The 22,738-nt window shown below is 35.9% G+C and overlaps 1 protein-coding gene across 6 annotated transcripts in view; it reads left to right on the forward strand.

Annotated features, from left to right (window-relative positions):
• The window catches only part of XPO4 (exportin 4), a 113,411-nt gene that overhangs the window by 21,161 nt on the left and 69,512 nt on the right, over window positions 1-22,738 (forward strand). For 4 of the 6 annotated variants that reach the window (XM_021664907.2, XM_064373540.1, XM_064373538.1 and 1 more), the window contains exons 2-4: window positions 3,089-3,194; window positions 8,773-8,914; window positions 14,613-14,751. In XM_021664907.2, coding sequence (XP_021520582.2) covers window positions 3,089-3,194; window positions 8,773-8,914; window positions 14,613-14,751 — 387 coding nt within the window. Of the gene's footprint in view, window positions 1-3,088; window positions 3,195-8,507; window positions 8,663-8,772; window positions 8,915-14,612; window positions 14,752-20,336; window positions 20,425-22,738 lie in introns of those variants that run through there. The other 2 variants (XM_064373539.1, XM_064373541.1) reach the window with 2 other exon arrangements.

Consider the following 22,738-nt stretch of genomic DNA (forward strand, 5'->3'; position numbering starts at 1 on the left):
GGTTTTTTTTTTTATTTTTTTTGGATATAAGCTCTTACATTGTCACACAGCCTGGAGTGCAGTGGTGTGATCTTGGCTCACTGCAACCTCTGTCTCCCCAGTTCAAGTGATTCTCCTGCCTCAGCCTCCCTAGTAGCTGGGATTACAGACTCCTGCCACCATGCCCAGCTATTTTGGTGTTTTTAGTAGAGACAAGGTTTCATCATGTTGGCGAGGCTGGTCTTGAACTGCTGACCTCAGGCGATCCACCCGCCTTGGCCTCCCAAAGTGCTGGGATTATAGACTTGAGCCACCACGCAAGGCTTCACAGTTCCCCACCCTCCCCGACTCCCCTACTCAGAGTCTCACTCTGTCTTGAAGGTTGGAGTGTGCAGTGGTGCCATCTCAGCTCACTGCAACCTCTGCCTCCAGGGTTCTAGCAATTCTCCTACCTCAGCCTCCTGAATAGCTGGGATTATGTGTCCCCTACCACGCCCAGCTAATTTTTTATGTATTTATACATAGAGATGGGGTTTCACCATGTTAGCCAGGCTGGTTTCGAACTCCTGACCCCAGGTGATTCACCCACCTTGGCCTCCCAAAGTGCTGAGATTACAGGCATGCGCCACCACACCCCTGACCCTCAGTTTTATTAGTAAATCCCTTTTTTTTTTTCTTTTTTTTGAGACAGTCTTGCTTTGTCGCCCAGGCTAGAGTGCAGTGGTACAATATCTGCTCACTGCAACCTCTGCCTCCCTGGTGTGATTCTCCTGCCTCAGTCTCCTAAGTAGTTGGGATTACAGGTGCCTGCCACGGCACCCAGCTAATTTTTGTATTTTCTAGTAGAGATGGGTTTTCACCATGTTGGTCAGGCTGGTCTTGAACTCCTAACCTCATGATCCTCTCACCTCTGCCTCCCAAAGTGCTGGGATTACAGGCATCAGCCACACTTGGCTTTTTTTTTTTTTTTTCAAGACAGAGTCTTGCTTTGTCTCCCAGGCTGGAGTGCAGTGGCAGGATCTCAGCTCACTGCAACCTCCGCCTCCTGGGTTCAAGCAATTCTCCTGCCTCAGCCTCCCAAGTAGCTGGGATTACAGGCATGTGCCACCACGCCCAGCTAATATTTTTGTATTTTTGTTAGAGACGGGGTTTGGTCATGTTGGCCAGGCTGGTCTCAAACCCCTGATCTTGTGATCTGCCCACCTCGGCCTCCCAAAGTGCTGGGATTACAGGCATGAGCCACCACGCCCGGTCTTTTTTAAAAAAAATTGAGAGGGATTCTCATTCTGTTGCTCAGGTTGGAGTGCAGCAGCAGGATCTCAGTTCAGTGCAACCTCTGCTGCCTGGGTTCATGTGATTCTCGTGCCTCAGCCTCCCGAGTAGCTGGGATTTACAGGTGTTCACCACCATGGCCGGCTAATTTTTTTGTATTTTTAGTAGAGACGGGGTTTCGCCATGTTGGCCAGGCTGGTCTTGAACTCCTGACCTCAGGTGATCTGCCTGCCTCGGACTCCCAAAGTGCTGAGATTACAGGTGTGAGCCACCATGCCCAAATTCTTTTTAAAAAAATATTAAAAGAATTTAACACAATTCTTTCTCTTTCTTTCTTTCTTCTTTTTTTTTTTTTGAGACAGAGTTTCACTCGTTCACCCAGGCTGGAGTGCAGTGGTGCCATATGGGCTCATTGCAACCTCCATCCTTCGGGTTCAAATGATTCTCATGCCTCTGCCTCCACGTAGCTGGGATGACAGGTGTGCACCACCACACTCAGTTTATATTTTTGCATTTTTAGCAAAGACTGGGTTTCATCATGTTGCCCAGCCTGGTCTCAAATTCCTGATCTCAAGTCATCTGTGTGCCTTGACCTCCTAAAGTGCTGGGATTACAGGAGTGAGCCATGGCAACCAGCCAACACAATTCTTTAATGAAAATATTTTCATTTTTATCTAGAGAACTGTAGAGGGTGCTATTTCATTAGAAATAGTAGTCTGAACTGGCTTTAGCTAACTAATTATAAGAATTCTCTGCAAATCACACTGCCACGTATGCACCTATGCAACAATCTTGCATGTTTTTCACATGTACCCCAAAACCTAAAATGCAATTAAAAAAAAAAAAGAATTCTCTGAAGCCAGAGCTTCACAGTAGTTAATTTTTCTTGTCTGAACTTTTTTTTTTTACTATTTTGACTGAAATTCGAGTGACTGATGTTGCATAATTGATATAATTTATAATGAATGTTGATCTAATATAATTGATTATGACATTTTTCATTTTCTAGATTATTTGATATAGTTGAAATTATGACTTGCCCTCTTCATACAACGGTTTGAATAATAAAGGTTTATTTTCTTGCCATCTACCTCCAACCCCCTTTTCCAAATTTAGTATTTGTAAGTCTTAATAGTTTAAAAGTACAGGAATGTACATTTTATGTAGATCTGGTTCAGAAAATTATTATCTGTAGAGGAATGATTGTTAAACCAAAATGGTATTTAAAAACTTGGGGACAGACTTTAAAAGTTGTTTTTGTTAAGTTAGAAGTCTGGATTTTTTGAGTGATTAATTTGTTATTCAGAAATATGTTCCATAAATTCCAAACTTAAACTGCTCCCAAGTTTTTCTGGTTTGATAGTGATTTTAGAAAACTTAAAGTGGAGTTATTTGATCCTCTGAATTAAAGGATTGCTTTTGAAAACTGATTTTTAGTAACTTGGATTCAATTTCTCCTGTCCTGCAGAATTTTCAAATTATTTGAACTAGGTCAAGTTCGTCCAAGTGGTATATTTTGGAATAAAAGGTGATAATAAGTCTGCCTAATGTTTAAAAAAATACAGAAAAGTTAAATAAGTATTTTTTTAAAATGCAAGTTTTTAAAAACCTTTAAAGGATTCTGACTCAAACCTTGCCAGGATTTTTTTTTTCTGAAACCATATTTTAAACATTTATTACCAAGTTTTATACTATAGTTCTTTAAAAAGTTAAGCAAGAATTTGTCCCTCCTGCTCCCAAAAGTGCAAGCATTTTCTGTTGTTCTGGGTTAAAATATTGCTATTATTCAAGCTTTCTCATTAAATAAGTGTATCTGTTTTTGTTTTTAACTCTCAAGGCACCACCTTCCATGGTCAATAATGAACAACGCCAGCATGCAGAGCACATATTCTTATCATTTAGGAAATCAAAATCACCATTTGCAGTTTGCAAGCATATTTTGGGTAAGTATTCACTTAAAAAATATAAAGTATTTTGGCATAATCAGATCTGGGTTTGCTGTCTTAAACATTATTTTAAATTCCTTTTTAAAAATCAGGTTTATACAGTTATAATTTTTAAATTAATAATCATTCTACTGGAGTGGCTTTAAAGATATTCTGTAAAGCCAGGCAGGAAACTTTGTTTTCACATTGGATTTTTTCCCCCCTAGATATAGTGTTCCATAACTTGTTTTATTATTGACCATAACCTGAAGGCTGTTAATAGTAGAGAAAAATTTAGTAGTTTTTCAGTTATTTTCAAATGTCAATTATTACAGGATATGTACTATAATATCTTTTAGCCTAGTGTTAGTTTTAAAATTAAGATTGTTTTGGAGTTTTCTACATTTCCTTTTAGTTGTTTTCCATAGTTTTTTTTTTTTTTTTTTTTTTTTAGACCATTTAGTTTGTACTCAGCTTGCTTAATGAATATTAGTCATGTCTAGATAGGGTATTGCTGTATACATCCTAAAATAAAACACCAATTTTTACTTTTGTCAAATATGTTTTATAAGTATCTTCTGTCTGACATGTACAGAAAAGATTTCCTCTAAAACAGTTGCAAGAAATGTAACTCTCTTAACCAAAGATGGCATTTTCTAAGACATAATTATATATAATGTTGCCATCTCCCTCTTAGGTATTTTTCAGTAACAGAGAGACTTCATTGGTTATTGTTGTTTTATAACCTGATTACTGCTGGCTGATTTTTTTTTTTTTTAGTGGGAGCCATCTTTTGTAAGGCTCTGGAAGGCTACTTGAGTCATCTGTGACCGTAAAATTGGTTAGTTGAGTATTAAGAACTAAAACATCTGACCTTTTATTCTTGTGCTTTTAGTAAGGCTTATCAATAGCTACCAGTAGGGTAGTTTCCAGATTGAAATAAACTACAACTAAAGTTATGTGTTAAAAATGCTTTACATATAAGGGCTTATGAAAGAGAGTTGTTTGATTGTAGTGGAAAGAGTGATGATGTAGCAACTATGACATCTAGGTGCCAGTGGTGCACGTTGAGGAAGTCACTTCACCTCTCTGGGCCTCTTTTGCATCTGCCTTATGGCAATAATGATACCGTTTGTCTTAATGGATTTGCTATCTTAAGTTGTTTTGTGAGGTAAAAATTTCATTATGTAAAAGCACTATGTGAATAGTAAGGTAAAAGTCATGGCCATATACTTGATTTTAAACAGCTTTCAAAAAATATAATCGGCTTAAGAAATGCTGTGTTCTCTGTTTGCAAGGGACTAGCAGCAGTGGTGAAGGTGGCTCTGGTCTCATTCAGGAGTTAGGTCTTAGCAGAGGAACAGGTTCAACAACTACCTTTTAAATACTCCCTGAAGCCATTTTAATTAATGAATTCAGTTATTTCAGTGGTCAGCTTTTATAGTTGGATGGATTCGTTTCTGGCACTAAGAAGATTTATCTTATACCTGTGCAGGATATTTAAGTCAATGTTAAATGAAGCAAAACTAAACAGCATAAAGAGTTTAAGGGGGTATTAACTCATCCTTACTGCCTTGAAATTGTTCAGGATTAATAGGTTTAGAAAACCTAAAATAATTTGAGTCTGGTTTTCATGGCATATGCCTTAATGACATTGACTAGGATTCCATCAGTGTTTCATCTGACTTTGAATTGGAATTCAGTGTCATTCTACACTAGTTGGGAAATAGTTGATCTAAGTTATAAGTATTTTATTAGAGCATATTTGTTTATACCACTTTCCTTTTTAGAATATGTGAATTTTATGAAGTATTGTTGCTTTGTTATGATTGAGCTTGTTTTGGAATACTTTTGTTTTCCTGATAAAATTTTTCAAAGAGTAGTATTGCTAGTTCTGGCCATGCTTTTAAAATCAGTTTGGGTTTTGAGACTTGACTATTTAAAAGGTGGAGTGCATGTATTACAAGCATAATCATTAATGTACTGCAAAGCCCTGTGTTACATTAATGTTTACATCTAAACTTCACAGAAAATCTTTTCACTCCTTATTCAGTTGCCACCAGTACAGAAGGGTAAATTCCTCTAAGAAGACTTCTCATACAAGTGGCAGTCAATCGCAGTTCAGAATTTTCACATTCTTGTTTAGGGATTATGTGATCATTTTTATAGAAGGTCTGGGTAGTATATTCTACTAAAGGGAAGACTTTCTCTTTGATGCTTCCCTTTTCTAGCCTCTTCAAATTCTTCCTTCTCAACTTCCGACTTCAGTTTTATATGTTGCTAATTTTTCCTCATTTCTCTCTCTTCTTATCCTTTTGTTTTTATTCTAGTTTTTATGTTCTTTGCTCTTTTCTGTGTTTGTGTATGTGGTGGATCTATCTGTGCGTGCATGCGGCATGCTTGTGCATTTTGTCAGAAGAGCACTTTTAGACTTCTTCACTTCAGAAGTCTTTGGCACTTAGGAATTTATATTTTTTTAGGATCAGATCTTCCTTTAAAAAACCAATGAGTTCTATTCTTGTTAAAGAAATAATCAAGAATAGTGAAGAATTGGTTTACTTCTTCTGGAGCTAACTTTATGGCATCCTTTTGCTCCTTTCTTAGGGAGAAATGGATTTCTTTGACTTCTGATTTCAGAAGTAGCCAAAACAAAATAATAAGCTACCAAAAAGTCAGTTAGACTAGTAAAGTTTTACATCTCTGGAAGATTGTTTCCTTAGTAGTGCTGTCAGTCATGGGGAATTAGTAAATCATCTTCCATCTGGACTTTTTGTCATTAGCGTGTGGGCATAGGTATCATTGAGTCAAACAGCAGATTTTTGGAGCTTGTATTTATTGCCTGTGCTTTGGACAGAAATCTTTAAGGCCAGAGAGTTGATTGTAGTAGTTGTATATCTGTAGCTTCACTACTGGGGTTTTGTTTTCTTTTTTCAAAAACTTTTTGGTCAAAATGTGGTGCTTTTCCTCTATTATTAACTTTAACTTTTATCTTCATGTTTCTGTCTAGTTTCAGATGGCTGACAAAATGCAAATGAATTTTATTTACATAATTATCATTCAAGAAAGTTACTGTGGTAGCAAATGAAAACATTCTGCTGAAGTCACCTAAAGTAATTTATTCTGTGGACAGTGTCCTAGTCAGTGGCAGATCTTCCTAAAAGTAGTTAGTTTAGAAATTCTAGATGAGGCTGGGAGCAGTGTTACATGCCTGTAATCCCAACACTTTGGGAGGCTGAAGCAGGAGAATTGCTTGAAGTGGGAGGTGAGGGTTTTGGTGAGCCAAGGTCGTGCCATTGCACTCCAGCCTGGGCAACAAGAGTGAAACTCCGTGTCAAAAAAGAAAAGAAAAAAAATTCTAGATGAATTGTGAGTTCCTGTAGTTCCAGGCATCTTTATAACAAAGAGTAAAAATAAAACTCATATGTATTTATGAAGTTCTAATTTCATACTGGTAGGCTTCTAGAGTCCCTTCTGGCATCTCTTTCATACTTCTACTATGTATAAGTTAAATTACGATAGCTAATAATGGTTTTTATGAGAAAGGGTAATTTATTAGCTTAAGAAAATTTCTTCTTTTAAATTAGGAATTAGACTTTTTTTTTTTTTTATTTCTCCATTCTTAGAGTCAGCTTCTTATGGGAGTAGTCATTTAGAGATCTTCATTTAATACCACATGCAGAGGTGTCTAAGAAAGAGTTAAGAAACTTTTGTCTCTTGAAAACTTCTGAATATTCATCTCCTATAACTGCTTCCTCACATCTAACACCCACTCCCTCCAAAGGGCAGAAAAAGGCTTGGACATAAAAACAAATAGTTAGAATGTTTCAGTGATCATTAACATTGAAGGTGTTTATTTGCTCTTGTCTTCAGTGGCATGTGTGTTTCAGGGTAGATTAGTATTGCTCAAGGAAGATTTACCAGCCATGTGACCTCAAATTTCCTATTTCTTGCAGCATCGGTTTCTTCAGCTCCTATAAGATGCAGGAATTGATTTAGATGATCTTGAGTTCTATTTCTAAAATCCTGAGAGTCCCTGAGATTTTGCTTCCTTGTTGAAATCCACGGTTAAGGATTTCTGGTTTCTTGTCCTTAAAATTTTTACTATTGCAGTAGAAAATGAAGATAGGCAAACAAAGATCATTTTCTTTAAGAAGAGGTTTATAATGAGAGATTATTTAAATTACCTTTATGAGACAGTACCATGTTTCTCTTTAGTTGATCTAAATAGATGGAGCTGGGTTTCTGTTCAAATCCTCTTTTTTTCTAATAGGTTCACATTTTTAGAAGCTATTGCTTTATTTTAATTATTTATTATATTTTAAATTTCTAAATTTGTATCAATTCTGATAATCATCTCAATTAGAGTTCATGTTAAGATACATAGAATCAAAACTTTAAAAAAAGGTTCAAATCGATTTCTTAGTAGTTTTGATATGATCAAAACTCCTATGTAGTAGTCTAATGTGATAGAAATTTATATAGGGTATGCCTTTTCTCCTACATTTTTATAGCTAATATGTCAAGAACACTTGTAAGATTTTTAAATGACCTGAGCTTGAATAGGAGAGAAAACAGTGTGCTTGACTATATATATCTTCATGCTCTTCTGATAAATTCTTGAAGATGCCAGTCTATGCCTAGAGTTAATTTCTCATGGCTTTCAGATATGCATGTCCAGTGATCTTGGCAAATAATCTGGAGTCTAATCGTGGACTTTTCATGGATTTCACATGATGGTTATTTTTTAGAGCTTCAGAACATTTCTACTTTTTCTTGACTTCATTTTGACTGTTTCTCCCTGCTGATAATGCTGTTTGGAAACTGATTGTAGTGGTATTGGTGAATAAAAGAAAAAATAGAAAATTAATATAAAAAATGTTTAAAGTGTGTTAATTTTCTATTTTTTCTCCCCTGATTTAGATTTTAGATCAGATACTATAACTTGCTAGCTCAGGCTGGGTCTTCCTAAGTGTAGCTTTGGGATTTTACTCAGTTTGATCAGTACTGCAATCAGAAAATTCACAAGCACTTCTCACCTTGTGTAAATGTGACTTATTTTGTTTTTTACATTTTGAGAAAGAAAACCTGAACATGATCATTTTTATTTCTGAACTTGCTATTAGAGATGGGTCATCCTGCTGAAAGCTTAATACTTAAAATGGGAATATTTTAACAGCATGGCTCATCACAGATAGTAATGTTCAATGACTAGTTTATTAAAATATTTTTCAGATACGAAGCTCTATTTTGCACAGGGTGAGAATCTTAGGAAATTTTCTGATTGCTTTATATTTTTATTTTTATTTTTTTTAAAGCTGTGTTATTTTTTAGTTCTTCATGCTTTGGAAGTAACAGTTGAAGAGAGGTGAGGAAAGTTTGTGAAAATTGTGATCGGTGATTAGCTGCCACCTGCCTGAGGTGTCTTCTGAGAGGAACTAACCTCTTTGTGGTGCTAGAGCAAGGTCACTGGATTAAAAAAAGAACAGGTAACCATCTTATTCCTTGTCTGAAAAGTTCTGTTTTAAAATTAATAAATGCAAAATGTTCAAGGTAAAATGAACTATTGTTTAAAGAAAGTTTTTAATTTTCTCCTCAGAAACTAGTAAAGTGGACTATGTCCTTTTTCAAGCTGCCACAGCCATAATGGAAGCAGTTGTCCGAGAGTGGATTCTCTTGGAAAAAGGTAGCATCGAGTCTCTGCGAACATTCCTTTTAACCTATGTCTTACAAAGGCCCAAGTAAGTACATGGAGGGGTACTGCTGAAATACTTTTGCTGAGCTTCTGTGTATCTCTTTAGAGTTGCTTTTGATTTGCATTTTAAAAACTTTTGGCTGGGTATAGTGGTTCAGAACTGTAATCTCAGCATTTTGGGAGGCCAAGAAGGAGGATCTCCTTGAGCCCAAGAGTTTGAGATCAGTCTGAGCAACATAGTGAAACTCCATCTCTACAAAGTACAAAAAAAGAAAAAAATGTAAAAAAGTTATAGATGTTTCAGGTTAAGTTATATGTGTGGCTCATATTTTAAACACTTGACATAATTGTAGGTAGCTTTAGTGCTTAATGAAATAATACCTTTTAGTTAAGCTTATGATACTATGTTTTGTTTCTTTGAAAAGGTTGTGCTGGAAATTATGTTTTGTTGTTGTTGAGTTCTGAAGAATTTAGTTATAAATAAAAGTTGACCTTAGAGACTTAGATGAAGAACCTTTATATTAACTTGTTCTTTTGATGCTTAGTAGGGGCGATTATTTCTTTTATTGTGTTTTAAATTAAAAATGGTTTTAATATAACACAGGTGAGTATCCTAAAACAGGGAGCGGGAGGATGCTAAGTACCACTAACAAATCAAATGTTACATATATATGTACATAGAAATGTGCATAGAGGGCTGAGTGCGGTGGCTGTGATCCCAGTACTTTGGGAGGCCGAGGTAGGTGGATCACCAGGTCAAGAGATTGAGACCAGCCTGGCCAACATGGTGAAACCCTGTTTCTATGGAAAATACAAAAATTAGCTGGGTATGGTGGCATGCACTTGAAGTCCCAGCCACTCGAGAGGCTGAGGCAGGAGCATCGTTTGAATCTGGGAGGCAGAGGTTTCAGTGAGCCAAGATCGCACCACTGCACTCCAGTCTGATGACAGAGCGAGACTCCATGTTGAAAAGAACAATGTGCATGGGAAAGGTTCTATAAGAAGTTCCAAAATCTTTAAGTAGCTTCCATTGAAAATAGGATCAGTTTTGAGGAATGGGGTGAAAGTAAATTTTCTTTTTACATTGTACATCTCTGTATTGCTTAAACATTTTACAAAATTTTGTACATTTATTTCTTGAGTGATTTTTTTTTTTTTTTTTTAATATGAGGGCAGGTGCGTTGGCTCTTGCTTATAATTCCAGGACTTTGGGAGGCCGAGGCAGGTGGATCATTTGAGGTCAAGGGTTCAAGACCAGCCTGGCCATGTGGTAAAACCCCATCTCTACTAAAAATACAAAAATTGGCCGGGCGTGATAGTGCATGCCTGTAGTCCCAGCTACTTGGGAGGCTGAAGCAGGAGAATCACTTGAACCTGGGAGGTGGAGGTTGCAGTAGGTGACAGAGTGGGACTTTGTCTCAAAAAAAAAAAAGAAAAGAAAGAGGAAAACTATCAGCTATATAACTTTTGGGGAGAAATTGATTTACTCTTTACCTTTTCTCATTAAGTTCCCCAAAGACCATGTATTCTTTTAAGAATAGACAACACCCTTGTATGTTTACTGTTTGTGCAATTGATACTGTAGATGTTCATTTCCAGACTCATTGAAGAAAAAATTTTGTTATGTAATCAGAAATATGTGTGCTTAGGAATGGTGATTAATGGCAATAAGTATATACATACAATTTTAATTTTAGAGCATACTGTCATTCATTTATTTCTGTTGACTGTATCCTGGCAGTCTTAGTTAATAATATTTAATAATATCTGACATGACTTCAGCACTTTGTTAACTGCCAGCTGCCTTACGTACAAAAAAAAAATACATGAGAGTACGAAGGCAAGGTTTCTATAGCCTATTAGTATTGCAGGTTTAGTGGATGATGTGTCCTGTAGATAAATAGATATACATGTTTGTGAGGAGGGCATGGCTAGTTTTTTTCTGGTTATTCTTAGAATAACGAGGACTTGTTCCTAGCTTGAAACCTTTCTTTTCTCTGTCATGCTGGATTGATTGGTTGATTTTTGTTTGGTGGGTCCATTTGGATGTGATACTAGTTTGCCTTTTTGTTGTTTTTATTTGACCATAGTTGCTAGATCTGACAGGGGTGTTTTTCTTTTGACCCCTCTGTACCTAAAGAAAGGTAAGTAGAGGTGAGTAGAGGTCTTGACAATATCAGCAAATGTTTGTTCCGTTATTTTGTTCATTGTTTTGCATACGGTGTAACTCAGACACATCAAAATTTGTATCATCAACTGCAACCATGGAAGAGGTTTGTGTTTTGTTGAATTCTACTAAAATGATACTTGTTTTGATATTTTTCTTTACCCTACTAAAATATTTTGAAATCAATTATGATAGTATACTTATTGTTGAACACAAGTTGAGAAACCTTCACATTTATTTATATTTATGTAATAAAGAAAATAAGCCTTAGGGCCTCTGTGTTTAAAGGAGTTTGTATGTGGGAAGGTTAAAAAAATTATTTTTGGCCTCCAGGCCTAAAATGTTAGTTTTCTGAACAGCAATCTATTTATATGACCTTGAGAAAGTAACATAAAGTCTTCTCTTTAATATTCTGTTTTAGCTGTAGAACAGGTACTCGTGGTTGTAGTACCCATCTCATAAGGTTGGTGTTAGGATTACATGAGACAGTTCAGCACAGTGCCTGGGGGGAAGTAAAAGCTCTGGCTGCTCCAGCCATCATCATCTGGACCAGCCTTCCTTAAGGAGTCAGGGCCAGCAGGGGAGCTTCTGGCCAACTAGACAGGTTTTCTTTTCTGGAGCTGCTTATTTATCCCCAACCTGAGAACCAGTGAACTCTGGAGACTGTGGTAGACTTAAATGTGTAACAGATTTTCATTATGTATATGTGTGTGGTCTCTTGTATTATCCAAAATAATCTCATTCTTTTTTTTTCCTTTTAATTTTTTAAAATTGAGACAGGGTCTTGCTGTGTTGCCCAGGCTGGTCTTTAACTCCTGAGCTCAAGCAATCCTCCTGCCTCATTCTCCCAAAGTGCTGGGATTACAGGAATGAGCCACCATGCCTGGCCCAAAATAATCTCATTTAAAAAATCATTTTGATTAATTTAGAAGCTAAATTAATATATATATATATATAAGCTATTTCAATGTGGAAATATATATATGTCTATATATATACAGAGTCTCACTGTGTTGCCCAGGCTGGAGTGCAATGGTAAACTTTGAGCAAAGTTGAAAGAATTGTCTGATGAAGACACACAACCCTTTTTCCAGTAGAGGCTCAGTTAACATTTTGTCACATTTGTTTTCTCTCTTATGTATATATGCATTTTTTTACCCCTAACTGTCTGAGAGGGCCACAGACATAATGATACTTTAGCCTTAAAGTCCTTGAACATGTCTCTTCTGAAAGTATAGTCTCAATACTCCTGATATAATTGGTACATTTATATGAGCTAATAACTCTGATTCCATATTTTGAGTTTCCCAATTGCCTGAATAATATTTATATCCTTTTTCCTTTTTGTAGTTTTTTTTTTTTGTATTGCAGTCTGTCACTTCACCTCTATTAATATTTGCTTTATTTAGGTACAGTAGGTTATTTTTTTAAATCCAGGTGAGCCAGAGATTATATTGTATTTAGTTGTCATATCTCTTTTGTCTCTTTTAATCTAGAATTATTGTGTGCTCTTTTTTGCCTTTAATGACACAGATATTTGTATCTTGTAGAACGCCCTACAGTGTGGATTAGAGTCAAGCTAAATGTTTTTGGCATACTGCATAGGTAGAATACTATAGGCTGTGTAGTCGACAATTACATAAATAATGTTGTGTGCTTCCCATTGCATGCACAGAATTCTTTTCTTTTTTCTTCCTCTTAACTGAAATAAAATTTGTATACAGTGAAATATGCAATGCCCTCTATTAAATAGCCAAGTGCAGCATAGTGGTCAAGAAAGGGATTTGCACCCCACTTCTGCCACTTAACTCTGCAACATTGGGCAGATTACTTCTTTGCACCTTAATTTTCTGATTTGATTTTTAAATGGAATGAATAATAGTAGTAGTAGTATAAGGATTAGCTGTGTTAATATTTGTGAAATTAGTTTATATAAATTCTTGCATATCATAAGCATTCAGTAAATGGTAGATATTTTTTATTTTAATAGTTTCTAATTCTTGCCAATAGAGATATTTAAAACTAGCTTTGTGTACATTTGTAGTCATAGTCTTCAGCTTTATGTACATTTGTAGTCATAGTCTTCAGCTTTATGTACGTTTTCTAGTAGAAGTTGGTGCCTATGAAACTATTCTGTACCCCTAAAAGTACAAAAATTCCCTTTGACCAACTAATATTTTTACACCTAGTAGGATCTCTGTGTTTATTTGCTTAATGAATGAAGGATGACTGATTCAAGTCTATATTTTGAAGGAATGTTTTTTCCCTTTAGTCTTGACAATAGGGAGACATGTTTATTCATCTGTATAAATATCTAATAAAGGCTTATTCTCTCACAGGCAGTATGCTTTGTATATGCTAGTGTGCTTAGAATGGGTGGCTGATCTGGGAGCCAGTGAACAGTGGTAACAGATATGTCATGTCATGTGAGGGTGCTGTGGGAACCCTTAGTAATAACATTCTGGAGAAAGTGATATCACAATCTTGGTAGAGGGAATAGAAGTTCAGAGGCCTGAAACTGCAGAGTGTTCAGTGAGGAATTGAAAGGTCGATGTATCTGCAGTTGTGAGTGCATGTGGAAGGGCGGAGGTCAAGGAGAGGAGCAGCCACCAGGTGGCTATAGGTGGATGTCCAAACTGGGACACTTTTGACAGTGAAATAAAGAACTATTAATAATTATTTGGAGCAACAGATAAATTGAGGCTGTCCTAGGAAAGTTAGAATGGTTCCTACTGTTTATAAGCCATGTTAAGAGGTTTGGGATTATTCCAGGGGCACATGGTGGTTGTATCTTTGCGGCATTCTAGAGACTAGATTATAAAGTTTGGGGTTATGTTTTCTGATCCTTATGTTTCAGAAAAGATTGTGAAAAGTCAATTAAGTTTCTGTGCCCTTGTGGTCAAATGGGCTTGGTAGAATGTCTGCACTTCAGATGGGTGCTTCTGTCATCACATGGAGGAGCAGAACCTAGATATGAACATTTTGAGTGTGTGTGTGTGTGTGTGTGTGTGTGTGTGTGTGTGTTACAATTTTATGTTTCCATAATGATGTATTTTGGATAGCTAGTATGTTGCCTTTTCACATTAAAGGGAAATGAGATTTAGGATTAGATTAGTGGTTGTAGATGTAGGTTAGACAAAATTTATCTCAAAACTAGTGGAATTTTAATCTTAGTGATTCTTTTTTCCCTACAAATATTTAACAGGGAGCTGACTTACATCTATTGGAATATTGTCTGAAGCAAATAACACTTGTATAGTGCTTAGTATGTACTGGGCACAATTCTAGGAACATTTAACCCTTATAATAACACTAGTGGTGTTATTGTCATTTTACAGATGAGAAAACCAAGGCCCTGAATGCTAACTGTCTTCCCCAGGGTCATACAGCCAGTCCACAATGGAGCCTGGGATTGAACCCCCAGACCTCCTGGCTTTGGAGTCTGGACGTAACCATTTGGCTTTACTACTCTCACATGTCAGCAATGTTATTAGTAGTGTCAGGCGTAGAGAGAAGTTTGGGAGTATTCTTGTATTAGATTTAGGTAAATGTTTTCACAATGGTTTTTATTTTACAGCCTTCAAAAGTATGTTCGGGAACAGATTCTACTAGCAGTAGCAGTAATTGTAAAAAGAGGATCATTAGATAAATCAATTGACTGCAAAAGCATTTTTCATGAAGTCAGCCAGTTGATAAGTAGTGGCAATCCCACTGTGGTAAGTGTACTATTTGTATTTATAAATATTAACAATTTATATTTTCTGGTTACACAAATAGCATTATAGCAAGAGTAACGGATATCTACCTAAAAGAAAAAGTGAAAAAGCTATCAGTCAAGCAATTTTCATTTGTTCAGGTTTTCTTCTAGTCTTTTTTAATATATGTACATAATATAGATGTGGTATACTTTGCTTTTTCATTTGATTTTGTATTTTCCATGTTTCCATAAATATTCATAATCATTATTTTAATTGTTGTAAAATATTATAATTTAATATACCATAATATTCCATATACCAAATATAGTATGCCAAATATCATAAGCTTTGTTCATGAGATGCTGATGCTTCATCAATGCCTACATGAGTTACATGATGGTAATCTTGTCATTTCTGTGAATTTTGTTAGAATTTGCTCCTAAACTATTGGCCATGTGCATTATCCAATAGTGGCCATCATCAATAGTCTGGGGAAAAAGAAGTGGTGGATATACATAGATAAAACTAGCAGAGAAAAGGTTTGCAACTGAGGCTGCTACTTGGAAATATTATCCTTGTCCCTAATGCTCTGAATCAAGTTGCACTTCATATTTCAGATTTCACTTAAGAACATCTTGTTTCATTTTGATGGTCTGCAGTGAGTCCAGCTCATTGTGATAGACAGGATTTAAACTTGAGGAACATTATTAGTAACTTTGAGATCTGTCTATTTATGACTAATACTTTTCCCTTGTTAGTTTGGTGATCATTCCAGCTGGGATTTTGGTATTGGGGTAGAATTTTTGCGCCTGCCCTATGAGTAGCTTGTTGATACTGGGATGGTGCAGGCAAAGGATCAAGAGTCCCTTGCCTCTCTCAGGAATGAACACATACTAGGGAACTGAGTTCTCTGCTTCCTTTCCCCTTTGTTAATTTGACTCAGCACAAAAATTAGTCCCACTGCAACCTGACAATTGGATTTTTTTGAGCCACTGAAATAACTGATCTTCTGAGAATGATTGGAACAGATGTCGCTGTTGTTCACTTAGAGAAGATTTTGCTCTCTTCATTGTGTGTACATTTTGAGAATAGAGTAAATGTAATATTCTCATGAAAGACTCCAAAGTTTTTTTTAAAGTCAAATTTGTTTCTTTCTGTGTTTCTTGTTTTGTTTTTGAGACTGGGTCTCACTCTATTGCCTAGGCTGGAGTGCGGTGGCGCAATCTTGGCTTACTGCAGCCTTGACCTCCCTGTGCTCAAGTGGTTCTCCCACGTCAGCCTCTTGAGTAGCTGGGACTGCAGGTGCGCACCACCACACTGAACTGATTTTTTCATATTTTTGTAGAGACAGGGTTTTGCTGTGTTGCCCAGGCTGGTCTTCAACTCCCAGGCTCAAGAAATCTACCTGCCTTTGTCTCCCAAAGATTATAGGTTTGAGCCATTACGCCTGGCCAAAGTCAAATTTCTAATACCAGGGCTGAGAACTACTATAGCAGTAGGAAATCAGTAGTGGGAAATGGAATGTAATTTCAGGATTACATTTGTCTTGGTGACTACATTAAAAACATTAAATGTGAAAAAATATTGTCTATAAGGCAGGTTAAATGCATACACTGTCCCTGCTTGTCCTTGCCCAGTAGCTTGAAACTAGCTCATTAGGAAGGCCTAAAAAATGAGGTTAAGACATTTCATATATCTTCCTCTCTACTTGGACTGTTAAGAATTTGTAAATGGGGCTGGGTGCAGTGGCTCATGCCTGTTATCTCAGCACTTCGGGAGACCCACATGTATGGATCATGAGGTCAGGAGATCAAGACCATCCTAACATGGTGAAATGCCATCTCTACTAAAAATACAACAGGTTAGCTGGGCATGGTGGCACGCATCTGTAATCCCAGCTACTCGCAAGGCTGAGGCAGGAGAATTGCTTTAATCTGGGGGACGGAGGTTGCAGTGAGCCTAGTTCTTGCCACTGCAATACAGCCTGGGCCACAGAGTAAGACTCTGTCTTAAAAAAAAAAAAAAAAGAATTTGTAAGTGATTCAAGAATTTACTTAAGATTTTCTTAGTCTCAGACATAAATGGCAGTGAACAAGAGGATTAAAACCTCTGTAAGAAAAGAGAATGATAAATGATCAGAACATTGATTTAGTACTGGCTAGAAACTTTCTTTATAAAGGTGATTTTTAAGAGAGATTTGAAAAGTAGAGAAAATTAACTAAAGGTTTTCTATAGATGAGGAAAGGGTCGACTTCATGAACTATTAAATTAGGTAACTAATTTTTCCTTCATACCTCTTCTAGAAAGACATTTCCATCCACCTTCATTGGCCAGAAACTGTCTGTATGTAATCTGGCTTTTCCCCCTTCACTTTCAAAGAGTATTGGTTTTGTTTGTTTGTTTTGTTGTTTTAGAAACAGAATCTCACTCTATTGCCCAGGCTGAAGTGCAGTGACATGTTCATACCTCACTGCCACCTTGATCACCTGAGCTCAAGTGATCCTCCCACCTCAACTTCCTGAGTAGCTGGGACTGTAGGTGCATGCCACTGTACCTGGCTAATTAAAAAAATTTTTTTGTAAAGGTGGGGTCTCACTGTGTTGCCCAGGCTGTCTTAAGCTCCTAACCTCAAGGTGATCCTTCAGTCTCAGCCTCCCAAAATGTTGGGATTATAGGTGTGAGCCACTACGCCTAGCCAAGAATTGATTTTTGATGGTCCATTTCCCTGTACTCATCTTACATTTGCATTTATACGGGTTTAGGGGCAGTGTAGTATAATAGAACAATGATTTTGGATTCACCCTTGGGTTTAAATCCCAGCTCTGCCATTTATTGCCAACTTAATTTAAATTAACTTCTCTAGGCCTTAGTTTACTAAGATGTAAAATAAATGTGGTAATATTCACTTCTATTCAGCAAGAATTTGTGCTGTCTCTCTAGTAGCCTCTCACTGCTTTCTTCATAGAGTCTTGGGAAGTGAACTATAGTAAATCATCTCTTTTCTATCAAACAATATTTTAGGGAGGGAAAAGCAGAAGAAAATGTTTATGTATTATCTGTGAGTGAAAACTAATCATTTGTGTGTGGGTTTTTTTTTTTTTTTTTTTTTTTGAGTCAGAGTCTCGCTCTACCGCCCAGGCTGGAGTACATTGGCACCATCTCAGCTCATTACAACCTCCGCCTCCTGGGTTTAAGCAATTATCTTGCCTCAGTCACCTGAGTAGCTGGGACTACAGGCGCATGCTACCATGCCAGCTAATTTTCATATTTTTAGTAGAGACAGGGTTTTGCCATGTTGGCCAGGCTGGTTTTGAACTCCTGGCCTCAAGTGATCAGCTCACTTCAGCTTCCCAAAGTGCTGGGATTACAGGCATGAGCCACCACACTCAGCCAATTCATGCGTATTTTAAAAAAATGTAGGTAACCAACACCTTAGGTTTTCTTTAAATGCTTTCAGAAGTATCTTATAGACTTGGTTTTCTACAGATAGTTTTATGGAAGGACTATATCTAATTTGTATTTAAAACATGATGTATTCTTAGTTAATTCATGCTCATATGATTATTAAATAATATGTTATTTCATGCCTGTGGACAGTTACGATGTTTTCCTTCCATGATTGTAAAGGTTACCATGGCTATTTCATCTCAGTTTGCAGTAGAGTCGGACCTGCTGTTAATACTAATTTGGGAGCGGTATGGAAACTTGGCTTCCTAGGAAAGCAGCAATTTTTTTTTATTTTAAGCTAAAATTTTAATATAGTTCATATTTGTCTTATTTCCTTTGAAAGCGGTGGGCATACATTAAATCCTTTTTAAAGCTGTTTAATATAGCATTTAAGTCTCCTTTCTTCCTCTTTGCCATGCTAGAGAGAAGTGGGTGAGAAATTCACTTGTCTATGGCAGTCCCTGGATGTGATAGCCAAGTTAATCTCTCTTATCATAAGTCTCATTGATGTTTGCATAGAAGAGCAGCTGGAAGTCTGCTTTATGTATGGCAACCTTTCATAAAGTTTATTCTTGGTAATAAAGCTCCTGGGGTAAGAGCCAGGCTATTATAAGAGACAATCCTCTCTCTGAACAAGAGTATTTTATTTTGTCAGCTGGAGTTAGTGTTTGAGTATCTTGGCCTTGTGACAGTAAGCTGGTGAGTAAGGCAAGCTATCTTTGAAGGGCATTTTTTCACTAGCTTGAAATTAATGGCTTTTGCTAGAAATAAATGAGAATGCTGCTGTAAGACTTTCAATGTGAAGATAAGAGTTACTTAAATTGTTACCCACGAATTGTGAATTTTCAGTACTTCAATGAAAGAAGACTTGATTTTTTAAAATAACCTTGAGACCTCATTGCATGTCTTCTACTTCTTTGACATATTAAAATTTTCTTGTAGAAATTTATAAACAACCAAAAAATAGGGAACACATCGTTTATTTTCTGACTTCTGTTGTGTTAACCTAGTGCTGGGCGTAGAAGTAAACATTGATTCATTAACTCAAACAGCATTTATTGAACATCTACTACATTGCTTTAATGATACAGCTTCAGTTATAGCTCTCTTTCTTAAGTGGTGCAACACATTTAGTAATTTTAATTTTGCAGAATGTAGATCATCAAGGAATAGAATAAAAGCTGAAATAGGTGGTTGTTATTTTTTATGATAATGATAAAAAATACTGCTGCTACTTTACCTTTTTGTAACCTGGTCTAATTACATAGTATTTTTAAGCATTATCCAATTTGAGCCTTAGGACACTCATGCAAATTATGCAGGGCAGAGGGTGGTACCCCTTATAGATTAGAAGCTGAAGTCAAGGTTTATAAAGGGCTCTGATCACAGTTATTTGAAGAAGAAAATCTTGGACTGTTAGAGCCCAGATTTTCTAGTTGATTCAAACAACAGGATCCTTGTATTGGACTCCTAAAAGAGTCCTGCAGGGTGTTTTTATTTATAGTTTATTTTAGATGTAATTTTAATAAATTTTATTTGGTTTCTAACTGGTGGGCAAATGAAAATGATCAATTTAGAACTACCTGTTAGTGGTAGTCAAATTGCCAGCAGCAGTGAGTGGTAGACAACAAAGGATGATTGAGAAAAGCTATAAAGCAGACGTAAATCAACTAGCATTGGGATCTGGCACCACGTTGCCAGCGGGTGGAAGGCCCTTATGTTATAGTAGCTTCCAAGTAGTCACTTTACTATAATATCATATAATAATTGCCATATAAAGAATTCTTTAAGAAAAATGGATAGGAAGTAAGTTTCATTAAAAATGTTTGCTTGCTGCATTTATAAAATTATCAGATATTAGCTTAATTCTTTATGATCTTAGATAAGTGGAGCATTGTTGTATTAACCTCTTGGAAATCTAAGATTTGTACTAGCGGTGTTTTATACTGGGCAAATTCCTGTGAATTTTAGTATGGCAATCTTATACTCTTATCAATCAGTTAGTCAGTCAACTTTGATCTGATTTCACTGACATTCATTACAACAGCTTTTGTTTCCGGCTGTCTTAAGTATCAGAGCCACTGTCTCTGATATGGAAAAATATCTAGCTCTGACTTTGACAAAGGCCAGAGAGGCAGCACTTGAAGGTACTGGTCAGTAGAGGGTGAATTAGTGGGTAGTGTACTTGGGATGCTCGTTGAGACCTAACAATCTGAAGGAGGCAGATAAGAACATTCTTCAAGGGTAAGAAAAGCTAAAGCTGGTGATCTCCCATAGGCAGATTTGATGCTTTATTTTTTTTTCTTTCCACTCTCTGTCCTGGGAAGAAGCTGTCCTCTGTTCTCCCTTGGGAGTTTTATTTTTGGCTTGCTTCCCTAGCTATCTTCATTACAACACAATGTGAGAGTAACTTCCTTTTAAGGGGATTTAATCCATAATTAAATATTGAAAATTAGCAAACATATTTAGAAATGAGTCCTAGACATTTAGTAATATATTTAATTCCCCTGTGAATAGGGAGAAGTACTTTGTTGATATATGTTGAAGTACTTTGCTCTCTTAAATGTACAATCAGTGTTTAATTATTCATCATTCTCCAGGAGTCTCTACTCATTTGGCACCTTTGAGCCAGACCAGTGTAGTATGATTAATATTTATGATGGTAATCTTGTATTCCTACAGGATTTCCAAATTAAGGAGAGCTTAAACTATTTGGTATCTTTTCATGATAAAAATATCCTATTGAATTTTAGTTCTTTGAAAGCTGATAATTGTAGGTACAGTTAAAGCTAGAATATTTGATTTCTTGGAATACTTCTGACAATGCTGTATGATAATTTATTTTTATGTATTTCTTAAGTCTTTAAGTGGTATATTTAAATAGAACACATTTGTTTTAAAAAATTTTTTATTTCATGGGTACAAAGTGGAAAAGTAGAATGTAAGACTATATGTGGGTTAATAGCAATGGTATATAAAAATTTATATCTGTGCATTAAAAAATTGGAAAGCTATAAATGTTACAGTAATAACTCCTATATGGTAGGATTGTAGACAATTTTATTTTCTTTATGCTTTTCTATAATTTCTAGTTTTTCTAAGATGGAGGTATACTTTTGTAGGATGAAAAAATTATTTAAAAGCAAAAGATTCTTACGTGTTCAGGGAACTAAGTCTATATAGTGCATTTTGTTCTAAATTCCTGTCGTTTAAGAATGCACTTGTTTTTATGGGTGAATTTATACTTCTAATTCATTAGTGTGGATGTTTGCTGTTTTAGAGGGACATATTTATTGCTACAACTTAAAAGCAGTTCCATGCCTTGTTTTGTGTGATGAAGTTTGTAGTTGCAGGAGTAGCTTTAGCAGGGCTTTCACCTGTCATTGCCCTGCCCCTCTCCTTCACTCGTTTGTTTCTTATCTTGACCATAAACACATCTACGTTATCCTGGGAAATGTTTATTTCAGGCGAAAAAGTAAAGCTATTTTGAATACATACGGTTGTAATAATTAGAGAGATATTCTTGAAAACTTGAATAAGGTGATAGTTTTAAAATAAGCCATTTTGTGGTGAATGCAGTAAAAAACATTCTGTGGAAAGTTGTAAATTACTTGTGAAACATTAGTATATATATAATTTATTTGTAAGAATAAGGATTTGTGTTTAATGAGTGCTTCTAGGTTCTTTCAGCTTGTAGGTTTTTATATGTTATGTGTGAATTCTGTTTTCAATAGGTTATTTCATCTGAGATTTTGAAATTAATTTCCTGTTTTAGTAAGACAAGTTTTCTCAAACGTTTAGCTGTGTTTATAATGTTTTATTGAATGAAGTCTTAGAAAGGATAAGTGAAAAGCTAAGTCTAAATGAAAAATTATTTTCAGGATTCTAGGATCTTGGGATTCATTGTTAGATCATTGTGAGTTAGCTTTTTTCTCTGAATCTCATTAATTTGATTTAATATCTGCTTTCCCCACCAAAGCCTAGCTGTGTTTAAAAATCATGCTTATAGTGGAATCCTGATGTTATTTAAATGTATCTGTCTAGTGTTAATTGCTGGCAATGTGATCATTAATCATTTAAAAAAATTTTTTTGAAAATTAATCATTTTGTTAACTGAAAACGAAGGGATTGTACTTTCTGAATTTCTGAGGTCTCTTAAAACAGTAAAATGACAGGAATATGTGATCAACTGTTTTTTCTGTGAGAGGCTTTAGTGCCTGGTTTTTTTTCTCTCCAAGTGCCTGGGGCCATAGATTTTGGGGGGAAGGGACGTTTTTATTTTAAGTCATGTATTTTGAAGTAAAATTACAAAATGTGTGTGTTTATGCCAAACAAGTAGCATTTGGAGAACTTTTATTGTTGCAGAAGGGATCTTTGATCATACCCCTAGATTCCCTAGAGAATTTGCATTTCCAAGTGTGAAAAAGTTGAGAAACTTCTTTAATGTATAGGGTTTTGTGCCTTTCATAAATATTAGCTATATAGTTATGCTTGTTTTAGTTGCGATTAAGAGGCAAATAAAAATTTAATTTTATGTTTACTTTTTTTTTTTCCTTGA

The sequence above is a fragment of the Aotus nancymaae genome, unplaced genomic scaffold (genome assembly GCF_030222135.1).
Source record: "Aotus nancymaae isolate 86718 unplaced genomic scaffold, 86718_ANA_hifiasm-v0.15.2.pri h1tg000009l, whole genome shotgun sequence".
NCBI lineage: Eukaryota > Metazoa > Chordata > Mammalia > Primates > Aotidae > Aotus > Aotus nancymaae.